Source organism: Schistocerca americana, chromosome 2 (assembly GCF_021461395.2).
Source record: "Schistocerca americana isolate TAMUIC-IGC-003095 chromosome 2, iqSchAmer2.1, whole genome shotgun sequence".
NCBI classification, from domain to species: Eukaryota; Metazoa; Arthropoda; class Insecta; order Orthoptera; family Acrididae; genus Schistocerca; species Schistocerca americana.
This window is the reverse complement of record NC_060120.1, coordinates 825,865,423-825,887,975: the sequence shown is the minus strand read 5'-3', so window position 1 is coordinate 825,887,975 and position 22,553 is coordinate 825,865,423. Positions and strand designations below refer to the sequence as shown.

Below are 22,553 nucleotides of genomic sequence, written 5' to 3'. Positions count from 1 at the left end.
AACTCTGTACAACCTCTGGTTCTTTCAGAGTATCCAGATCCCATCTCCTTAAATTCCCACCTTTTTGCAGCTTCTTCAGTTTCAAACTGCAGTTCATAACCAATAGATTGTGGTCAGAATCCACATCTGACCCTGGAAATGTCTTACAATTTAAAACCTGGTTCCTGAATCTCTGTCTTACCATTATATAATCTATCTGATACCTTTTAGTATCTCCAGGATTCTTCCAGGTATACAACCTTCTTTTATGATTCTTGAACCAAGTGTTAGCTATGATTAAGTTATGCTCTGTGCAAAATTCTACCAGACGGCTTCCTCTTTCATTTCTTCCCCCCAATCCATATTCACCTACTATGTTTCCTTCTCTCCCTTTTCCTACTGACGAATTCGTCACCCATGACTATTAAATTTTCGTCTCCCTTCACTACCTGAATAATTTCTTTTATCTCGTCATACATTTCATCTATTTCTTCATCATCTGCAGAGCTAGTTGGCATATAAACTTGTTTTAAATTTTCTAACCTACCTGCCCGATTAAGTGATCTGACATTCCACACTCCGATCCGTAGAACGCCAGTTTTCTTTCTCCTGATAACGACGTCCTCTTGAGTAGTCCCCGCCCGGAGATCCGAATGGGGGACTATTTTACCTCCGGAATATTTTACCCAAGAGGACGCCATCATCATTTAATCATACAGTAAAGCTGCATGTCCTCGGGAAAAGTTACGGCTGTAGTTTCCCCTTGCTTGCAGCCGTTCGCAGTACCAGCACAGCAAGGCCATTTTGGTTAATGTTACAAGGCCAGATCAGTCAATCATCCAGACTGTTGCCCCTGCAACTACTGAAAAGGCTGCTGCCCCTCTTCAGGAACCACATGTTTGTCTAGCCTCTCAACAGATACCTCTCCGTTGTGGTTGCACCTACGGTACGGCCATCTGTATCGCAGAAGCACACAAGCCTCCCCACCAACGGCAAGGTCCATGGTTCATGGGGGGGATATTGGAGGGAAAACCAAGACTATTTATCATTAGAGTGTAGTCTGCAGCCACAGATTTTTGAGTAATTTGTTTTGTTTTTATTGCTGTTAGTATGCAAGCTGACCAAGTGTAATCCCTTAAATGGCAAGTGTTTGTGCAGGTACGGTGTGTCCACTGTATTGCTGATCAAGTATTCTTGTCCTCTGGAGGTCTGACTACTGAATCAGTTTTCTCAATTTTTGTAATAGAACTGTTCATTTTTTATGTTTTGCCCTGGAAACTATAAAGAAGTTTGTGGTGAAAATCAAGTAAAGAGTTGTACTCAAGCAAGGAGTAAAATTCAAGTGAAGCATTCTTTTAATGTTTACTGTATTTTAATATGTGGGTATTATTTCGTGAATATGGTACATGTGCCTGTTAAAATTAAAAACATGCACATTTCTCAGTCTGAGTAACATCTCATTGATAGTAAGAATTACTACAATTCAGTAGTCCGTTCAGTAGACGTGACTTTGAGAGCTAACATGCTGTGCATGATTTATGATACTTACCATTCATTAAGGTAAAACTTTGCTACATACAAGAGCTGTTTAAACATTGTGGTACATGACATTTGAACTGAATTAGTAGTCAATCACTTATATTGTGACTTTCAGCGTAACATGGATTCCAAACCACAGTGCAGCTTGGCATCTTTCGTGAGCTTAAACCTTTGCCAAAGGTGAAAGAAGTGCTGATGATTGATAGCATCTGGGGATTGGATCCAGATATTTGGATTTATAGTCTCGCACTTAACCCACTAGGCACTGAGCTTCACTTTTTCATCCATTACCATGCACAAAACTTCCTTCATATATGATCTTGAGGTAATGAATTGTACACTTTTCATGTATCAAGAGTAAGTGAACCTTACCAATATTATCACCCCCAGGATTTTTCTTTCCAGTATGTTTTTATAAAGTTGTTGTGTCAAATTAGATGCTCAGTTACTTTTGTTGGGTTAGGTAATTTTTTTACTTTTTGTTAATTAGCTTACTAGCCTTCCATCCTCAAAGCAGACACACAAGTTCCTACAGTCACTCTTTCATCTAAACTCCAGCATTCTTTAATAACTCACCATGGATATTGTTTGTTCCAGTCACTATGTTGTTGTTCATTGGGTTTAAAGCAATGTTGAATACTGACCTGGTAATTGGTGGTCCTATGAATTCATTTTCCACTTCTTCCATTGTGCGTGTGTAATGCAAGAACACCACACGACCTCTCTTAGAAGATAGGTTAAGGAAAAGAAAACCTATGATTGTGGCATTTGTAGGCTTAGATGAAGCTGTTGACTGGAACACTATCTTTGAAGTTCTGAAGTTAGGAGAGGTAAAATACAGGGTACAAAAGGATATTTACAACTTGTACTGAAACCAAACGGCAGTTATGAGGGTCGAAGGACATATGTAGTCTGTCGCCAAATTGTAGCTGTACCTTATCATTTTATGACTTTACTTCTTCTTAAACCAGGTGTTGTTGACTGCTAGTCCATTCTTTTATGAAAGACTAAAATTTTTCCTCTTTCTTCATTTCTCTTTTCCCACACTTCCACTCCCAATACTTGCCATGTTTACATTTATACCTGTGATCATCATTGTCTTTTATCCAGTTAGTTGTCTCCACATTTCCTCTTCAAAGCCCTACTCCTCTTCAGCTGAACATCCAACTTGTGGTGCACATACTTGCAGAATTTTCATATTCCTCTGTTTCACTTCCACTCTGACCGGCGCCATCCTTTCTCTTATTGCTGTTAGCTCCATTTTCAGTCCTCCTCTTCTAATTATAGCCACTCCACATCTCCCTTATTCCTCATTCTCACTCCAGCACAGCCTGTATTCACTACTCCAATGTGCACACCCACCTGTTGTCTGACAATCCTAGAATATTCTATCTGCTCCTGTTCACAAATTCCACCACCTTCACCTACCCTGTCAGCGCCCATCTGTTCAATGTATGAAATCTTAGTTGTTGGGAGTAGCTGGCTCATTTTCCATTATATGCATTCTTTCTGAGGTTTGCTACATGCTTGTAAGCATGTATTTCATCCACTACTGGCTTGCTGGGCCTATTCTAATTGGATTTGCTATCAGAATTTTCTCTCTGGCATATTTGGTCTGTGGGAGACATTTTATTTCCCTTCCGCTCTTCAACAGCCAGGAGCTGCTGATGAGCATTCCCTGGTATGCCACCTAGAGATGTGCTCTCTAGGTTTAAGGCTCCCTTGAGAGTGTTGGAAACAAATACTGCCATGTGGAAAAACAGTGTTCACACAAATGTTTATTTTTATTCACAGTTACATTTATTTTGACAGAGGCTTAGAGAGATACATGGTGACATGGGAAAATGAAGATTTAAATTTTGCGGACACATTAAAAGAATGGCACCCACTAGGTTGACAAAACAAATAGTATAATGCTATGAAAACAGAAGTAAGGTGAAAATAGAGCCAATTAAATTGATCTCTGTGATTGAGGAGGATATTAAAGTAGATGGAATAACTCAGGTAGCCGTTACAGACAGAAAAACATTCAGACAAAAGATAGATGATTGGAAAGTTGTTCAGAGGGAAATTAGAAAACAGACTGGAACACTACGGTCTGATGATAGAAAGAGACTTCATTCTGAAAGGATGAAACAAATTTGGACACAAAGGAAGGCCAACCATCAAAAGCAACATTGATTGTTTGTACCTCGCGTGGTCCTATTCGACCCATACGTTAATAATAATAATAATAATAATAATAAGTATTTAACAAGCCTGACTGTGTGAACTGTGATGTGCACTTATGGTCTTGTCAGTCCATTCTTTTCCCAGAGTATAGTGTCCTTTTGAGAATAAGGAGTGTTTGGTGAGCAGCTTCTGCAGATGTGTGTCACAAGAAATTAGATTACATTTTCTTTCTATTTTGATTATGTCATGTGAAAATACTGACAGTTCATCAAGTGTTTGAGAAGTGTTATTTAATCTTATTTGAAAATGAGAATTGAAACAGAAGATTTGTAGTAAGGGTTCAAAATAACCATGAAGTTAAGACAGAAAACCTCAACTGTAGTACATATACAGTGAGAGAAAAATACATCAAACAAGCAACTGTATTTCACATAGCAAAAATTACACTGACATGCTGATGTATTTTACAATACATGCACTGTTGATCATTACGATTGCAACAACATGAAGATGGAACATAAAAATCATCACATTGCATGCAGTGTACTATATGCTTGAATATTCAAATGACTAGACTGTCATCCCTGCCTGATAAAGTAGATAGTAATGGCATCTACTTCTGTATATAAAGTAAGATGCCACAGTGGATTTCTCATTCAGAAATCATATTTGAGTGTTTGATGTATGCCAGAGGATTGTGTTATGCCATGTGTAAGGAGAAGAAACATCTACTAGCATTTATCAGAGTTAGACAGCAACAGGATTGTCGACTATTGAGACTGCAGTTCATTGTCCAGACGTATCGTTCACTCAGCCATGCAGTACCATACAGCCAATGTCATATGCCTTGTGTCAGAAAATAGGCTTGTTTGCAGCAAAACAGATATCGGCACAGACAATGAGACGACACCTGAAGCAAAGTGCACTGCTATCACAGGGACCACTGTTGTGTCTTCCCTGGATACGGTAGCTGGGAGAACCGCATTGACAATGGTGCTCCCGGTGACAACACTAGATACAGGGGCGGCACCACATTTCTTTTTAAAATAGTCATACAGCACCATGATATCCATATTTGTCTGTGGATGTCCTGAGAAGAACAAACAATGTCAGACTGCAGTCATCATCGTCTTACAGGCCCAGCACATGATGTAATAATGTGGGTTGCTATTCAGTATACAACAAGATCACCTGTGGTTTGCTTAGCTGATAATTTGGACAGTAGCCACTACATTTCTGACCTATCGAGGCAGATGATTGTGTCCTATCTTCGAGGTCTTTGTGACGTTGTATTTCTACAAGATAATGCAGGATCACATGTTGGCCGTTCTGTCCTGACCCACATCAATGCAAATGTGTTCTACTGTTGCTCTTTCCGGCATGCTTTCCAGATCTCTCACCTGTTGAAATCATTTGATCATGGGTTTCCGGGAGACTTGGAGGTCAGTGGTCAGCAGCCACTACGATTCTTGAACTCTTTCAAAGAGTTGAAGCAGTACATAGCAACATACCAGTATGTGTTATCCCAGCTCTGTTTGACTTAGCACCCAGCTTGGTTAGCTCCATTGTTGCCAATTTTGCACCCTTTATACCCCCAAATCATCTACAAATTGAATCATATATTATTTCTACTATGTTATACACAATGAGTAAAAATTTTGTTATTTACTACCCTTCCTAGTTTGCAGTTTTAATAGCTAGCAGCGTACTTTTCATAACGGGGATGTAAATGTTAGGTATACCCAGTCACTATTATGCACCTATTATTTCTTTGCCAACCTGTTAATGTCTACTATAAAACCATTTTACTGGTGTGTGATGTATACAGTTCCTAAGATGTTGAGCCATTTGTGTTTTAAATATGGCAGTTTATCACGTGGGCTAAATCTGTGCAGCAAGTTGTCAACTCGTGTGTAAAACTGCCTGGAAGAGTTTACATTCTGGGGACTAGATGATCACAAACCATCCCACCCCCTTCTTCCAATGGGAATTAAGCTGCTTGAAGAAACAGTGTGGATATAGTTTCAGAACCATAGGAAAGAGGATAAAATGTAAAGCTAAAGATATTAGCCATAAAAAAGAGAGGATTTAGCACGCAACTTACCAGTCACATGCAAGGTGTTGTAAATGCCTTACATCTTTCAATAAAAATGTGAATGAAACATTTCCAGTATGTAAAGTACCAGATGATAGAAAGAGTGAAGGTAACTATTTACAAAAAAATTGAGCGAAGAGTTGCTGACATGCAGATAAACAAGGTAGAAATAGATGCCAACTTTTGTAAAAATGTTCACACACACACACACACACACACACACACACACACACTCTGTCCAAACACATAAGGGAGAAAGGAGGCAACACATTTTAAACAAGGCTAAATGGGAATGGTATGTCCTTGAAACTGAGAAACTAGCATGTCTGCTACACAGAGGATGAGTGTCTGACGCACAGTTTTTGACTGGAATATTCCCACAGAACTATATGAAGGCAACTGAGGAACTGTGTCAAAGATAAGTGTGTGTGTGTGTGTGTTTTTTTTTTTCAACAATTCATCCAGTTAGCTATGTATGAACATGAACAAGAGTGTGTACCAGTGTAGGACTTCGTCGGACAAATTCACTTTTACAGAGGAAAGTTCAGTAATTCATGGAGATAGCATTGCTATATAGTAACTCAATGGGGTGAAGATGGCTTGAAGCTACTTACTGCATGTTTCTCAAATCAAGTGCACACCAAGGCATCCCTTGTTAGCCATTTTCAACTAGTGAACAAGGTGATGGCAAAACTCTCAGTCATTAGTCAGCTGTCAATGTACAATATCAGACAAGAAGCAAATTTGTAGATAACCATGTTCATACAAAGAAAAGCTTTCCAGAAGCAGCACACTGACTGTTACCAGACAAATGATGTCAACTAGTGCTTTCTCCTTGAGGAGCTCCCAGCACAGATATCAGCCCTTAAGATGATGTGATGACATTTCTTGAAGAAGACATGAGCAATAATGAGAAAATAGTGTAGAATGTTTATATTAAAATGTACAATTCGACATGCCAAGGAACTTTTTATCATGTGTTGGATTAGCTCTTCATGTTGATTATCTGGGTTAAGTACAAGAATATATTCATGTCTCTGGTACAAAACAAAAGGCATTCCCAGCCTGCCCATACCTACTTAAGTGGCAAAGGTTGTTGCCTTATCAGAAAGAATTTCTTAAACACACACACACACACACACACACACACACACACACACACACACACATATACACATTCACTGCTGTAATAGCTTCATTGCTGCCGGTGGTTGGGGTCATGTATGAAACTGTAAGCCCAAGTGCTATGGAGAATAGGGTATCTTTCATCAATGGCATTACCATTTAACGTGTTTTGAAAGTGACAACAGTAGTTAAGAAAGTTAAGGTGTAATGCAGATCCCAGTGTAAATCGTTAAGAAATATGTCAGCTGATTGAATCAGAGGTTGTATCTTTATAGAACATGTCCATAGGTGATAAAGTGATTATTTATTGTATGTTCTATGGCATTTGTGTAGGTGGTGCCAGAAAAACTTGTAAACGGACTGATAGAAGTCTGCAGGAAGAATGATTTCAAACAGTGCAAAGTATTTGTGGATGACTATCTTAAGGATGCATATTCAGCAGCACAGGTAAGAACTTAGCTATTTAAATAATGTGCATTCTGCAGTATAGTTTGATAACCATAAGATGTTTAAATGTTTTACAACTGAGTAAACCCTACCTGAGGTACTGAAATGTGGATAAGTTATCCATTAAGAAAGTGGTGTTCTTTTTTCTTTTTAGTAGCTTTCTATGAAGTTTGGTGCCATAGCTCACTTTTACTATTATTAAAAGTGTTGCTCAATGTTTGCCTAGGAAGTGTGTAAGATTTTACTGTTTTCAAGTTTGTGTAGAGAAATATGTCCACACAAGGAAATTGCATAAGAAGGAGTAGCCCACTGACATTTGGACTTTTTTTATTTATTACTTTTTAAATGTATGAAGCAGTAACACATTATTTAAAACTTTACACAGTAAGGTATTTTCATGAATATGTTATTAATTTTTAAAAAGAAGAGATGCTGTGATTCATTCAGTAACATGACTTATACTGTCATTGTATGAGAAGAGACAGAAACATCTTATATCAATCTGTTTTTTGTGGCAGGCAGTGCAGTGTAATTTGATATTGTTTTAAAAAGCATTGTAACACAGGATAGTGCAATGGACTTGCTTTTGGGAGGAGGAGTTAAAGACATCTATCTTATCATCCAAATTCAGATTTTCTGTGGTTTTCCGAATGTAATAAGGCACATCAGGATGGTTTCTGTACAAAGTACAAAGTCATCTCAAATGACACTGATGGTAGCAAACATTAAAGCTTTACCTTTACATGATGTTTTTTGCAATAATGATCAAACAGAAAATGTTACTGTTTTGGGGCGTAATAGAATAACATTAAATATGGCAGTTTTAATGTTATATAAAACTAAGAAACAAGCAACTGGATAAATTAAACAAATACGACAGTCCTTCACTTAAGTTGTAACTCTTTAGACAACTTCCATGTTCAACAACTAGTTTTGGATTTTTAGCCATTGTTAGGTGTTTAACTATACAAAAAAGCATACTATATTCTCACGACAAAAATAGAAACAGTAGTGTGAATTTAATTTAACAGAAAAATAGTTACAAAGAAAAAGGCTCCATACATGTGAAAATGGCAATATATTCACATGATGTGCTTCTGTTCATTTTAGTGTATAAACTGTGCTGTTCTTGATGGTTTGACACATAGCTGGTGCACGTAAGGTGGGAAAATGTCCAAAAATACAGGGTGTCCCACTCAAACCTGCCTGATTTCAAAGACCCAGGAAAAAAACCACAGTAGATACGGCAATGAAAAATGCACCACATTGTAGAGCATCTCAAAGAATTTATTTATTTATCATCAATACACCTCTACATGTGAACCATTTGTAGCAAGAAGAATATAGAGTCTGTATTCGATTTCTTGCAAAGTTTTTGTAACATTTTCTCTGTTAATGTTGCAATCACATTAGTGATACGATGTCGCAACGTAGGAATATTGTCCACTTTGGTCGCATACACGCGGTCCTTCATGAATCCCCACATGAGAAATCAAGCGGCGTAATGTCGGGTGAACATGGTGGCCAGGCAATGGGTCCTCTGCGTCCGATCCAACGATTGGGAAATTTCCTACCCAGGAGCTTGTGAACAGCCGTTGACCAATGCAGTGGAGCTCCGTCTTGTTGAAAAATGATGTTGGGTTGCAAGTCTTGTGTCTGAGGGTACACAAACTGCTCAAACATGTCCAGATACACTGACCCATTCACTGTTTGTTCTGCAAAGAAGAACGGTCCAACAATCTGTCATGCATTGACCTGCACCAGACGTTTGGTTTAGGGCTATCACGAATATGTTCAATGACAACATGCGGATTTTGCGAAACCCAAATTCGAACATTATACCTGTTGACCCTTCCTGATAGATGAAAGGTTGCCTCATCTAGAATAAACATCTTTCCAGGAAGCTGGCATCCATGTCAATACGCTGCAGCATATCCGCAGCAAATTGTTGTCAGCATGGTTTGTCATTCGGCATCAGCAGGCTCAAACATGGTAATTGGATGTGTCTATAGGCCCCCTGGCTCAGCAGCTGTTGTGGCAGAGCACCTGAAGGAAAATTTGAAAAATATTTCGAGTAGCTTTCCCTACCATGTTATAGTTCTGGGTGGAGATTTTAATTTACCAGATATAGACTGAGAGACTCAAATGTTTATAACGGGTGGCAGGGAAAAAGAATCCAGTGAAATTTTTTTAAGTGCATTATCTGAAAACTACCTTGAGCAGTTAAGCAGAGAACTGGTGACAAACAGACTCGAACTATTTGAAACAGTTAATGCAGAACAGGGAATCAGCGATCATAAAGTGGTTACTGCATCGATGATTTCAGCCGTAAATAGAAATATTAAAAAAGATAGGAAGATTTTTCTGTTTAGCAAAAGTGACAACAAGCAGATTTCAGAGTACTTGATGGCTCAACACAAAAGTTTTGTCTCAAGTACAGATAGTGTTGAGGATCAGTGGACAAAGTTCAAAACCCTTGTACAATATGCATTAGATGAGTATGTGCCAAGCAAGATCGTAAGAGATGGAAAAGAGCCACCATGGTACAACAACAGAGTTAGAAAACTGCTATGGAAGCAAAGGGAACTTCACAGCAAACATAAACATAGCCAAAGCCTTGCAGACTAACAAAAATTACACGAAGCAAAATTTAGTGTGAGGAGGGCTATGCGAGAGGCGTTCAATGAATTCGAAAGTAAAGTTCTGTGTACTGACTTGGCAGAAAATCCTAAGAAATTTTGGTCGTATGTCAAAGCAGTAGGTGGACCAAAACAAAATGTCCAGACATTGTGACAAAAATGGCACTGAAACAGAGGATGACAGACTAAAGGCCAAAATACTAAATGTATTTTTCCAAAGCTGTTTCACAGAGGAAGACTGCACAATAGTTCCTTCTCTAGATCTTCACACAGATGACAAAATGGTAGATATCGAAATAGATGACAGATGGATAGAAGAACAATTAAAATCACTCAAAAGAGGAAAGGCCACTGGACCTGATGGGATACCAGTTCGATTTTACACAGAGTACGCGAAGGAACTTGCCCCCTTCCTTGCAGCAGTGTACTGTAGGTCTCTAGGAGAGCATAGCATTCCAAAAGATTTGAAAATGGCACAGATCATCCCCGTATTCAAGAAGGGACGTCGAACAGATGTGCAGAACTATAGACCTATATCTCTAACGTAGATCAGTTGTAGAATTTTGGAAATCGTATTATGTTAGAGTATAATGACTTTTCTGGAGATTAGAAATCTACTCTGTAGGACTCAGCATGGGTTTCAAAAAAGACGATTGTGTGAAACCCAGCTCGCGCTATTCATCCATGAGACTCAGAGGGCCATAGACACGGGTTCCCAGGTAGATGCCATGTTTCTTGACTTCCTCAAGGCATTTGATACAGTTCCCCACAGTTTAATGAACAAAGTAAGAGCACATGGACTATCAGACCAATTGTGTGGTAGGATTGAAGAGTTCCTAGATAACAGGATGCAGCATGTCATTCTCAATGGAGAGAAGTCTTCTGAAGTAAGAGTGATTTCAGGTGTGCCGCAGGGGAGTGTCTTAGGACCATTGCTATTCACAATATATAAATAAATGACCTTGTGGATAACATCGGAAGTTCACTGAGGCTTTTTGCAGATGATGCTGTAGTATATCGAGAGGTTGTAACGATGGAAAATTGTACTGAAATGCAGGAGGATGTGCAACAAATTGACGCATGGTGCAGGGAATGGCAATTGAATCTCAGTGTAGACAAGTGTAATGTGCTGCGAATACATAGAAAGAAAGATCCTTTATCATTTAGCTACAATATAGCAGGTCAGCAACTGGAAGCAGTTAATTCCATAAATTATCTGGGAGTAGGCATTAGGAGTGATTTAAAATGGAATGACTGTATAAAATTAATTGTTGGTAAAGCAGATGCCAGACTGAGAACCACTGGAAGAATCCTAATGAAATGATGTCTGAAAACAAAGGAAGTAGGTTCAGTACACTTGTTCACCCACTGCTTGAATACTGCTCACCGGTGTGGGATCCGTACCAGATAGGGTTGATAGAAGAGATAGAGAAGATCCAACTAAGAGTAGCGCAATTCGTTACAGGATCATTTAGTAATCACGAAAGCATTACGGAAATGATAGATAAACTTCAGTGGAAGACTCTGTGAGAGAGATGCTCAGTAGCTTGGTATGGGCTTTTGTTGAAGTTTCAAAAACATACTTTCACCGAGGAGTCAAGCAGTATATTACTCCCTCCTACGTATATCAAGCGAAGAGACCATGAGGATAAAATCAGAGAGATTATAGCCCACACAGAGGCATACCGACAATCTTTCTTTCCACGAACAATACGAGACTGGAATAGAAGGGAGAACCAATAGAGATACTCAAGGTACCCTCCGCCAAACACCGTCATGTGGCTTACGGAGTGTGGATGTAGATGTAGATGTTGCAGAATTTGCTCTTTGTAAGCATACATACAAAGACGCTGGTGAACTACACAATGCAATGTTGATCAAGGTACATCAAGTTGCCTAGATGCTTGACAAATTGATTTACGTGGGCTTCTGAGAAACGTTTGTCTGATGTCCTCCACTCTCTCTTCTGAAACTCTGTAACGTGCACTGCCAGAATGTTTCAAAAACTTCCTATACCATTCCTTAATTGTTTTCACATCAGATGGATCGCATTCATACACATGATGATAATTTCTTTGCACAGTAATCGGCGATTTTGTTTCTGTAAACCACTCTACTGCCTGCGCGCACTGCTGTGGAGTCTCCTTTTTCTCTTCATGCGAGCATGCTGCACTCTGGCGACGTTACTGGGCACTTGTAATGTTGGAATATAAATTATTTTAGATGCTCTACAATGTGGTGCATTTTTCATTGTCGTATCTATTGTGGTTTTTCTCTCCTGTGTCCTTGAAATTAGGGAGTTTGGAGTGGGACACCCTGTATAATGCTGTTGAAAGAATGAAACTGAGGACAGAGTAACAGTTTCAGAGATCTATGCACGTACCTTTTTGCATTTCTAGTAGGGAATCGCATTTCTTGGTGGTAATGTAGTATTCTTTGTTATACAGCTAAACACTTGATAATGCCTCAAAAAGCCAAAACTAGTTTTGGAACAAAGTAGTAGTCTATGTAAATGCATCCCCAATGGAAAAATTGTGCATTCTGTTAACAAATATATAGTTGTGTTGACCACTGCAGAGAAGAACTGGCTGAAAATGTGAACAATGTAGGCAGAACTCAATGTGTTGACTATCAAACATAAATACAGCACTTAAATCTGTCACTCTTCCAGAGAATATGTACATATTAGTTAGGGGAAGAATATGGAGTCAATATGCATGATGAAGTAGGGTAATAGATTAAGTTCCCTGTCCAGGCCCTTGAAGACCAAACAGATGTCAACCGACCACCATGTCATCCTCTGCCTTGCAGTGTCAGTCAGGTGCAGTATGGAGGGGCATGAGTCAGCGCTCAACATGCCCAACTATTTTGCAGATCTTTGAGCTGCTACTTCTTAATCAAGTAATCATGAGGCTGAGTGCACTCCATACCAACCCAAGGAAAAATACTTGGCAGTACCAGGAATCGAATCCATGTCCTTCACATGACAGCATCTACACTGAACACTCAGCTATGGAGCTGGGTGAAGGGGGATAATAGCTGTGAAAAAGTAGGAGGTGATGTACCATGACTTAAAATGTTGACCAATCTGTCTTTGATGGTTCAATCTGCACATTTTGGTTAACACAAGACTGTGCTGACTGAGTCATCTTGTATGGTGCCACCTTTACTATGCCTAGTGGGTACATAATTACTTAACATAGCACCAGTTATTATGTAATCATCTAATGATACCTCAACAGAGCTAAGCCTAGCTGTTTCTCTCCACCAAACATTTGTGTAGGCATATGCTTTGTATACTTCGATCAAAATAACTGTGATTGACAGCGGAGCACTGTTGACCATGGAAGGGGGCGATGTTGATAGATCACCACCACATGCACACTATATGGGTTTAGCGGCAACAGCAGTGTTGTTCCATACTTACTACCTCCTCATGCTGCCTTTTAATGTGCAGTATTGAGTTTGCTTTACAGAATTGTGATATCCTTGTTGCTTAATGAACATACTTCTGTGTATAAAATTATACCTTATTCTTATTATTTTTGTACTGTATCTCAGCAAAACAATGGGAATCACAGTGTCTTTTACAATAAGCAGAATGATTCATGTTTAGTTGATGTATTCATTATGAAATGGGTGCTGAAATAGCTCTGAATCATTCATTTACATAAAATAACCAACAACATTAAAATGTTGTAAACTGTGTAGGTAGTTACCAATCACAGGGGTACTTATGCAGAGGGGTACTCCTTAATACTAAATGAGATTTACTGTGGAAATGCGGTAGACATTTTTCAGTCCAAAATATGGAACACAAACACAAAAATAAAGACAAATTATATCTAGTATCTACTTATTGTTGATTCAGAGTCATTTCCTTCCTCAACACTGTCGCTATCTTGGCTGTGGTCCATGGAAGTGTCACTGGAATTACACAAAGATATAATTATATTTTTGATATCACTTTCTACCCTAATTCCAGTTTTCCATGCTTTCTTGACAACCATTTCTGTTGACATACAACATCACTCCACTTCCCTGACATTATTTATGGCACTGCTTCCTCTAACAATTTTTAAATTTATGTCACAGTGAAGCTGTTATTTGTTGCCACGTAATGTTTGATCTGTGCCCAAATAATTTCAGTGGCATTGAAATGGCAGTGGTATGGTGGAATCCTAAAAACCCTGTAGCCACGTTCTTCAGGCACCTCATCCAGAATATACCCCTTCTTTTTCAAGTAAATTGCCCAGAACTTTCACCCGTGTGGAAATATTATTTATTCTCTTTTCCTCCTGCGCCCCTCCCCCACCCTACCCTGTCCAATAGTTGGATGTTCTCTTCTGTTACATTATCCATATATGTGGCAACGTACAGCATCTTGTTGGGATGAGCCCAAGTTTGTTACTCGTGGTTCTGTTCTCTTTTTATCGATCGTCCTCTTCTTTGCAATATTTTCCCTTACAAACTTCGATGGCAGTGTTTTTATGTATCTAAAAAGCATCTGCAGTTCTATCAACTACCTTCGTTAGAAGCAGTAGAGTTGCACAATTCTCTCTATCCTTCTTAAAATATTCATGCACACAGACTCACATGTCTGGCCATGCAAAACGTGAGCAGATCACTGAACTTTTCATTTATCAACTATACTTTTCTGCTTATTTCTGCTGAAAGCTTCAGACATCAGTAGCACAAAATAAACTCGCCACACACTGGAATAAAGCACACCAAACAAATCACAACAGTTAAGGTTACAGCTGCAAGCATTGTCTGCAACTGAATAGGAGCTGTAGTAGAGAGATTTGACAACAGTGAATGAAACAGAAGGTACTACCAAGTGCGTTATATGGCTGGCTGTTGATATGATAACAGACATGTAAGCAGCTAGACATCAATCATTTTCTTATTCTGATCCAGATATAGTATTTGTGAGGGTGCATTCTTGTGACTTGTCCTCTGTATACGATAACCAATGCTTCCCTGAGAAGTCCATCAGAGATCACATATTTGGCACATCAATGTAATTGCTGTCTTTCACCTGATACCACAGTAACCTTTTCGCAGTTGTTCTCTATTCTCAGTTTACAACCACAGCAAATTTTGCTGTATTTACATTCAAAATTATGCTTGTAAGAATGATGCACTAAATATTGAAGTGTGCAGTTCATTACATTAAAAGTTTGCCTTCTTTGTTTTGTGAATCAACACACTTCCTTGAAATGGTGTCTTACCCTTCTCAGATAATAACACCGCCAATACGTTTGTGTAGAGTTCAGACATTTTTCTTCTTGATGTGTAACAGTGCGGCGACTCAGCAAAACTGCAAGTTCATCTCTGACATGCCACAGAAAACAGCACGAAACTCTAAATAAGATATGCTTACATCATTGTGTATTTAATATTTTGCATTAAATTTTTTTTTTGTGACATGTCTACTCCGATCCAACTAGTGCCCACTCTGTGTCACCCTAGTTGCACAATGTCGTTCTCATTCATCTGTGCTCCAGTTGCTTTAGTCTTGGCATGTGACATATTGTATATTTGATACTGGTTTCAGTTCCAGTTAGCGCTAGCAAATATCAGGGATCCTTGAATGTTTCACCTTATAATTATAGCACTATATTTAACACTTTGCTCTTTGGACTTCAGTTGCAATTGGCATTCATGTAATGGCAAGAAGGCAATAGTTGAGAAAGTGCTAATGGTATCAGGAATTGTGTTTTTACATATTCTTGGGTGATTCTGTGAATTAGGGCACAGAGAAAACGCATAGAACATTGTTGTTTTCAAATAGACTCCATCTGCTACATGGCACCATGTAATACCATAATTTGTAATGTGTTTTTGTTGAAAAATTACCTGTGACTGCTAGAAAAAGTTCCAAAGAACATTATATTACACATGTAAAACTCACAGCATACAATAGCAATATGAGAGGACTATTATGTTTGACACGGTGCTTTTTGCCACCCCCTCAGACGAAATATATTGTTCATACAATTCTAACACCCCCCTTTGAACATATATTTTGTGGTTTGCCTTCACAAGCTAAACCAAATAGCCCCACAATCTTTTCAAACTTCTCTTTGTCCAAGGGTTTTGTCAGGTCAGCCAACATGTCTCCTGTGCGCAAGTAGTCCACGATGATGTTATGTCGCTCTATGTGGTCCCGAATAAAATGGTGCCTTATATCAATATGTTTTGTCCTAGTACTAGTGACAAAATTTTAAGCTAGATTAATGGCTCCTTTATTGTCTCAGAAGATCGTTATAGGTTCCATGATGAAATTGTGTTCTATTTCACAGATTAACGTTCTGAATCACAATGCTTCTTGTGTGGTGTAAGATAGTGTCATATACTCGGCCCATACGCCACTCAATGCAACAGTTTTAATTTAAAGCAGCAGCCAGTAGTGGAGTGCTTATCTGCCAATTCACTCCCCCAGTCCGCATCACATTCTAGCTTTGCATTACCTGCTCTATGGTATCTTAATTCATGGTTTGAAGTTCCTCTTTGATATTGCAATATCCTTTTCACAGCTTTCCAGTGCTTTTCCTTTGGGTCTCTGCAATATCTGCTCACTGCGTTGGTGGCAAAAGCAATGTCAGGTTATAACATTTGAAACAAATATAACAGACTCCCTGCTGCTTCTAGATGTGGAACATTCTTATCACCTTCCATCTGTCTCATTTGTGTTTGACTTCACTCTTACTTCCATTGGAGTAGTTGTGGCTTTACAATCACTCATGCCAAATTTCTTTAAGATTTTTTCTGTATATTATGATGATTGATTTATGCTCAATTCTTGTCACTCTTCATCACTAGTGATCTGCATACCTAAATAACATTTGACTTCTCCCAAATCATGTACCTTAAACTTGATTTGCAGTTGTTTCTTAAAAATTCTCATTTGGCTTTCGTTTTCAGTCAGGATAAAGAAGTCATCCACCAATATTGCCATTATTATTATCCCTTCTCTTCCCCTTTTATAGTATATACTGGGATCTGCCTTAGATTGCTTCATAATCATATTTATTAGTTTTATGTAGACATAGATTCCAGCAATGTCCACTCTGTTTAAATCCATAAATACTTTTTTGCAAACACCAAATCTTTTCCCTTTCTGATCTGGTGGAATGACATATATCTCCTCCGCCAATTTTCCATTTAAATATGCTTTTTACACCCGTATGATGAATTGTTAAATTTCGTTTTGCTGCCAAGGCTAAAAGATATCTCAGTGAGGCATACTTGACTACATGTGAAAAATTTTCTTTGTAATCTACCCCTTTTTTGTGAATATCCTTTTATTACAAGTCATGCTTCATATCTTGGTGATGAATTTTTGGGGCTCTTTAAAGTGAATACCCATCTTGTCTGTAATGGTTTCTTATTTGCTGGCATATTTACACATTCAAAGGTTTCGTTCTGAGATAAAGATTCCAATTCCCTCTCCATTGCTTCTTTCCATTCTTGAGAGTTCAGGCTGCTCATTGCTTCTTCTGCTGTTGCTGGATCATCATTAAAAGACTGGGCTGCATACATCTCAAAATCCGGATATTTTTTCAGTTTTGGTATGCGAGAAGAATGCCTTACATTGTTCTCTTCGTTTTGTTCGTCCTCAAACTCATTGTCATCATAAATAATCTCCATTTGCCTTTGACTGTCCTCTTCCTGTTCTTCACTTTCTCTTCCTTCACATAAGGTTTCACTCTTGGAACTAAGTGCAGTTAACTTAGTAGTCTTGCCCTCTTCAGAGTCCATTTTATTTTCAAAGAATACTACATCTCTGCTTGTAACTATCCTTTTATTCAATGGATCCATTAATCGATAGCCCTTTGAATTCTCACAATAAGTATCTGCAATATGTGGCCTATCTATCATAATTATTGTTTACATATAAATCAGTTTTGTTATCTTTCTGATTTATTTTTTCTTCCTAACTTTTTGCTATTATATTTCAATTGGCCGTTATCATTTGTTGTTGGTGGGGAGTCACCCTGCCTCCATACAAAATTGCTAACACCATTTTTTCATCACGATTTTTAGAACTGAACAAGAGAAATGCACATACGAGGGCCGTTCAGAAAGTAACCTCCGGTTGATTTAAAAAAATACACCAAGTTAAATAAAAATATTTTAATATATACATCTTACAACTACATCTTTGCACTATTTTTCTACATAGTCTCCATAGCGATTGAGGCACTTATCGTATCTCTTCACAAGCTTTGAAATTCCTTCTGCATAAAAATCACCCGCTTGTGCCTGGAGCCAGCCTGTGACCGCATCTTTGAGCTCTTCGTCGTCATCAAACCGCTGTGACCCGAGCCATTTCTTCAAATGCATGAAGAGGTGATAATCACTTGGCGCCAGGTCTGGGCTGTAAGGTGGATGGTTGATAATGTCCCACTTGAAGGACTTGTTCTGCGAGCAGAGTGAGGACGGGCGTTATCGTGCAAAAAAACGATACCGGAAGTCAGCATACCACGGCGTTTGTTCTGTATAGCCCGTCGTAACTTTTTTATTGTTTCACAGTACACGTCTTGATTAATGGTCGTACCACGTTCCATGAATTCAACCAACAACACCCCTTTGGCATCCCAAAACACCGTTGCCATCAGTTTTCTGGCAGAAAAATCTTGCGAGGCTTTTCTTGGTTTGGTAGGCGAATTTGAATGTGCCCACATCTTTGATTGTTCTTTTGTCTCAGGGTTCACGTACTTAATCCAGGTTTCGTCACCGGTCACGATTCTGTTTAACAATGGTTCTCCTTCGTCCTCATACCGTGACAGAAAGTCTAATGCAGAGGCCATTCTTTGAGTTTTGTGGTGGTCGGTAAGAATTTTGAGCACCCATCGTGCACAGAACTTACGGTAACCCAATCTTGCTATCACTATCTCGTACAAGAGAGTCTTAGAAATCTGTGGAAAACCAAAACGTCAATTTTCACGAACTTTTGCATCAACTGTCTGAACGAGTTTGTCAGTCACCAATGATGGTCTACCACTCCTCTCTTCATCATGAACGTTTTCTCGTCCACTTTTAAATAAACGTACCCATTCACGGACAACTCCTTCAGTCATAACTCTTGGTCCGTACACGGCACAAAGCTCACGATGAATAGCTGCTGCAGAATATCCTTTGGCTGTAAAAAACCTTATGACAGCACACACTTCACATTTGGCGGGGTTTTCTATTGCAGCACACATTTCAAACTGCCACAAAAACTAAACTAGCGCAGGTACGACGTTCACTCGACCACGGCTTGATGCCGACTGACCTGTTGAGTGCGTGAACGCACAGATGGCGTCGCTACTCCCCTCACAACCCGCACTGTGACCAATCGGAGGTTACTTTCTGAACCGCCCTCGTACATTTAAACATTGGTATTGTCGTATTTAAATAACATACATTATTAAAATTACTCAAATTATTATCTTTATTTGCATGAAATTGCTCTCTTTCATTGCAGTTATTTTCCTTTGCAAAACCGACTCCAGAGGTCGCTAGCCACTAGGGTGACCAACATTTGATAACAAATAAATTTCAACTGCACAAAAACATATTATGTTCTTGGAATGGGTAGCAATGGAGATATAAAGGAAACTGCATACTTTGTGCACTTTTATTCTGTTACGTCATACAGTACCACATTGTGGGGTAACTCCACAAACCAAGAGAAAGTCTTAGAGTGCAAAAGCATGTAATAAGACCCATTTCTGTTGTAAATTCAAGAACAGCATGCCAAAACATATTCAAAGAATTGCATATGCTAACTATTGCTCCCCAGTATATATATTCCTCAATGAAGTTTGCTAAGTAATATGTATCTTTCTTCCAACCAATAGCTCAATACACACTATCAGTACTAGGAATAAAAACATTCTGCATAGAGACATGCATGTGTTATTTACACCATTGCTGCTGATCGGTACAAGAACAGAGCATTCGTGGGTTGCCAGTACTGGTGGAGAAACAAGTAATTATTTCTCGTCTTGTGACTCCTCTAGGTGCGTAGACTGTATCATTCTTTCTCTGCTCCTTGCATTCCTATGAGCAAAACCGTCTTCTTTCCATAGAAGAACAAACAGAAAAATGACTATATGTCAACAGTAGTATCAAATACTACACAAAAAGTATAACAGTGATCACTGACAATGTATACAGGTCAGTAATGGATCTAGGGTGATTAATAAGAAATTGCTCTAATATGGGAGATCAGAGAAATATGGGAGAGTTCATCACTCTAGTAGTTACCAGGCTGCTTCCAATCAATGCTAACCCATTGCCTGCTTCTGTCAGTAGGTGACTTATGTCCTGTAATTGGCAGACTTTGCTTTGATTGACAATGTGATTCTTATCTGCTCATACGATAGTCAATTACTTTGTCAAAAGAACATATCCCTCAGAATCAGACTTGCGATCAGGACGTCTGGGGTTCATGTCCCCATGTGTCATATAGATTTATGTTTCCCACAGTTTTCCTATATTAAAAAAGGCATGATTTGCAGGCTGTCATTCATCTAAAAAGGTCAGATGCTTTAATTTTATTTTTGCTCTGTTTTAGCTTGATGCCATAAATGTACTTCAAACTTCTTTTATTTTCATTGTAAATTTCTAGCTTAAATTTTTTTCAGTTTTGCTAATATGTTTTAATTGATGATGTATTAAATTTGAATTTACCCTAGAGAAGCCCCAGCCTTAGGGTCATGGTGTGATCGGAAATAACATAAACTCAGCCCTCCCCCCCACCCCCACTGCTGCCCCCTCCCATGCCTCTCTTTAAAGATTGTTCAGTTTCAAGGTAAATGCTGTATCGAAGAGAAGTGTGCATGTATATTTTTGAATAAAATGTGTAGTACATCGTGTAATCATGTTTGTTTGTATTTCAAAGCTGGCATAATGTTGATTTTCAAACACAATGTGTACAATTACGTAAAACACAACTTGTACAGGAAGTTCTGTGCTTTCAGTTGCCATTACACTCTCTCTCTCTCTCTCTCTCTCTCTCTCTCTCTCTCTCTCTCTCTTTGCAGGAAGGGAGGGATTCTATGCAAAATATTCACAGAATACCTAATTTATTTTCTTTTTTACCTTCATAGCTTCTCGAACAGCTGAATGAGGTGGTAATATCGCATATGGAGATGACAGATAAACAAAAGGCCTTAACTTGTGATAAAATTGCTGTGAGTATCTCAAATAAAAAAAATTATTTATTTTTTCAAACAAATTAGATTTTTCGCTACTTGTATTTCATGCTGATTTTCATTTGTTGATGGTAATGAACTTTTCCTTTGTAGCTATGCACCTGGCGCTTGCAGGATGGAGCCAGTGAATATCTGCAACTGCTGGATCTTGGCTGTGCCCTCATAAATACTCTTCAAATGTGAACTGTTTTTGCTTTTATTAATTTTATTTACTAAAACTTGTTTAGGTACTTTAATGTGAAATTGTCTTATACAATAAATGGCATGTTTTTATCTTTTACTATAAAACGCCTTGATTATTTCATATTGCGCTATGTGTTACTGCTGTGAATACAAGCCATAACTGTTTGTATTTGTTGCTGAATGCACAAATGTACACGAGAGGGCTGTGAACTTGTGTTGCAATACATTAGTCATAATGCCATTCATTTTCTGATTGTCAGGTAGCATTAACTGGTGCTATGGGCAGGAAGGAACACATACAGCTACTTTAGAGAGTAAGTGGTCACAGCAGCGTTTAATGATTACAGTTCTTCTTAAATTAGATAATATTACGTAATCTATTTGTTGAAAAATTAAAACCAACCATAAAAAACGAAACTAGTATATTATTTGATTTTTTTTTTTTTTTTTTTTTTTTTTTTTTTTTTTTTTTTTTTTTTTTCCATATTAGGACACTGTGAAGACTGTAATAAGGCAAACGTATCACTACAGTAAGTAGGATAAAGTACTTTAATGGGTACTACTAGCTAGTCAAGCAACTCATTTATCAGTGTAGTGCTGGAAATTGGAGACAGTTCTGTACGGATGTTTTCCACATGTCTAAGGGCCACAGTCAATATTTGCTACTACAGATAATGTAATTGTGAAATGTAAACAGTTTAACAAAAAATTAGAATCAACATTTACCTCACATTAAAACAGTGATTCCTGTAATGTGGTGTAGTGTATTCAGTCTTTGATACATTGCCAGACACTCTTTATTTAACACAGGCTATCAGCAAAGCTAAACATTTTAAATTCATACTGACGTGCAGGCAAATCATTATCACAAGTAGCACATTCAGTCTGTAGAATGGAACTAGATTTCTGTCTACATAATTCATCACAGCATTACTGGAACTGATGCACACAAAATTTCTGTAGTGTGATTAGTTTCATTTTCTTAAGTCATCTGGTCAGAATTATCCCAGAATATAATGCAAATCATATGTAAGACCTTTTTAACTTCAAAAACAAATTCCAGGAATGTTAACAATGTGTTAATTCTAACACTTCACACCATCTGGCATTTGAATCAAAGACTACTGCTGACAACATATGTGGGAGGTGTGCTCAGATATC

General features: G+C 38.4%; 1 protein-coding gene across 1 annotated transcript in view; it reads left to right on the top strand.

Annotated features, from left to right (window-relative positions):
* The window catches only part of LOC124595030 (replication factor C subunit 4), a 66,356-nt gene extending 44,613 nt beyond the window's left edge, over nucleotides 1-21,743 (top strand). Inside the window, exons 6-8 of the mRNA XM_047133591.1 lie at nucleotides 7,244-7,357; nucleotides 21,105-21,188; nucleotides 21,303-21,743. Coding sequence (XP_046989547.1) covers nucleotides 7,244-7,357; nucleotides 21,105-21,188; nucleotides 21,303-21,392 — 288 coding nt within the window. The 3' untranslated portion in view covers nucleotides 21,393-21,743. The remainder of the gene's footprint in view (nucleotides 1-7,243; nucleotides 7,358-21,104; nucleotides 21,189-21,302) is intronic.
* Nucleotides 21,744-22,553: the final 810 nt, after the last annotated feature.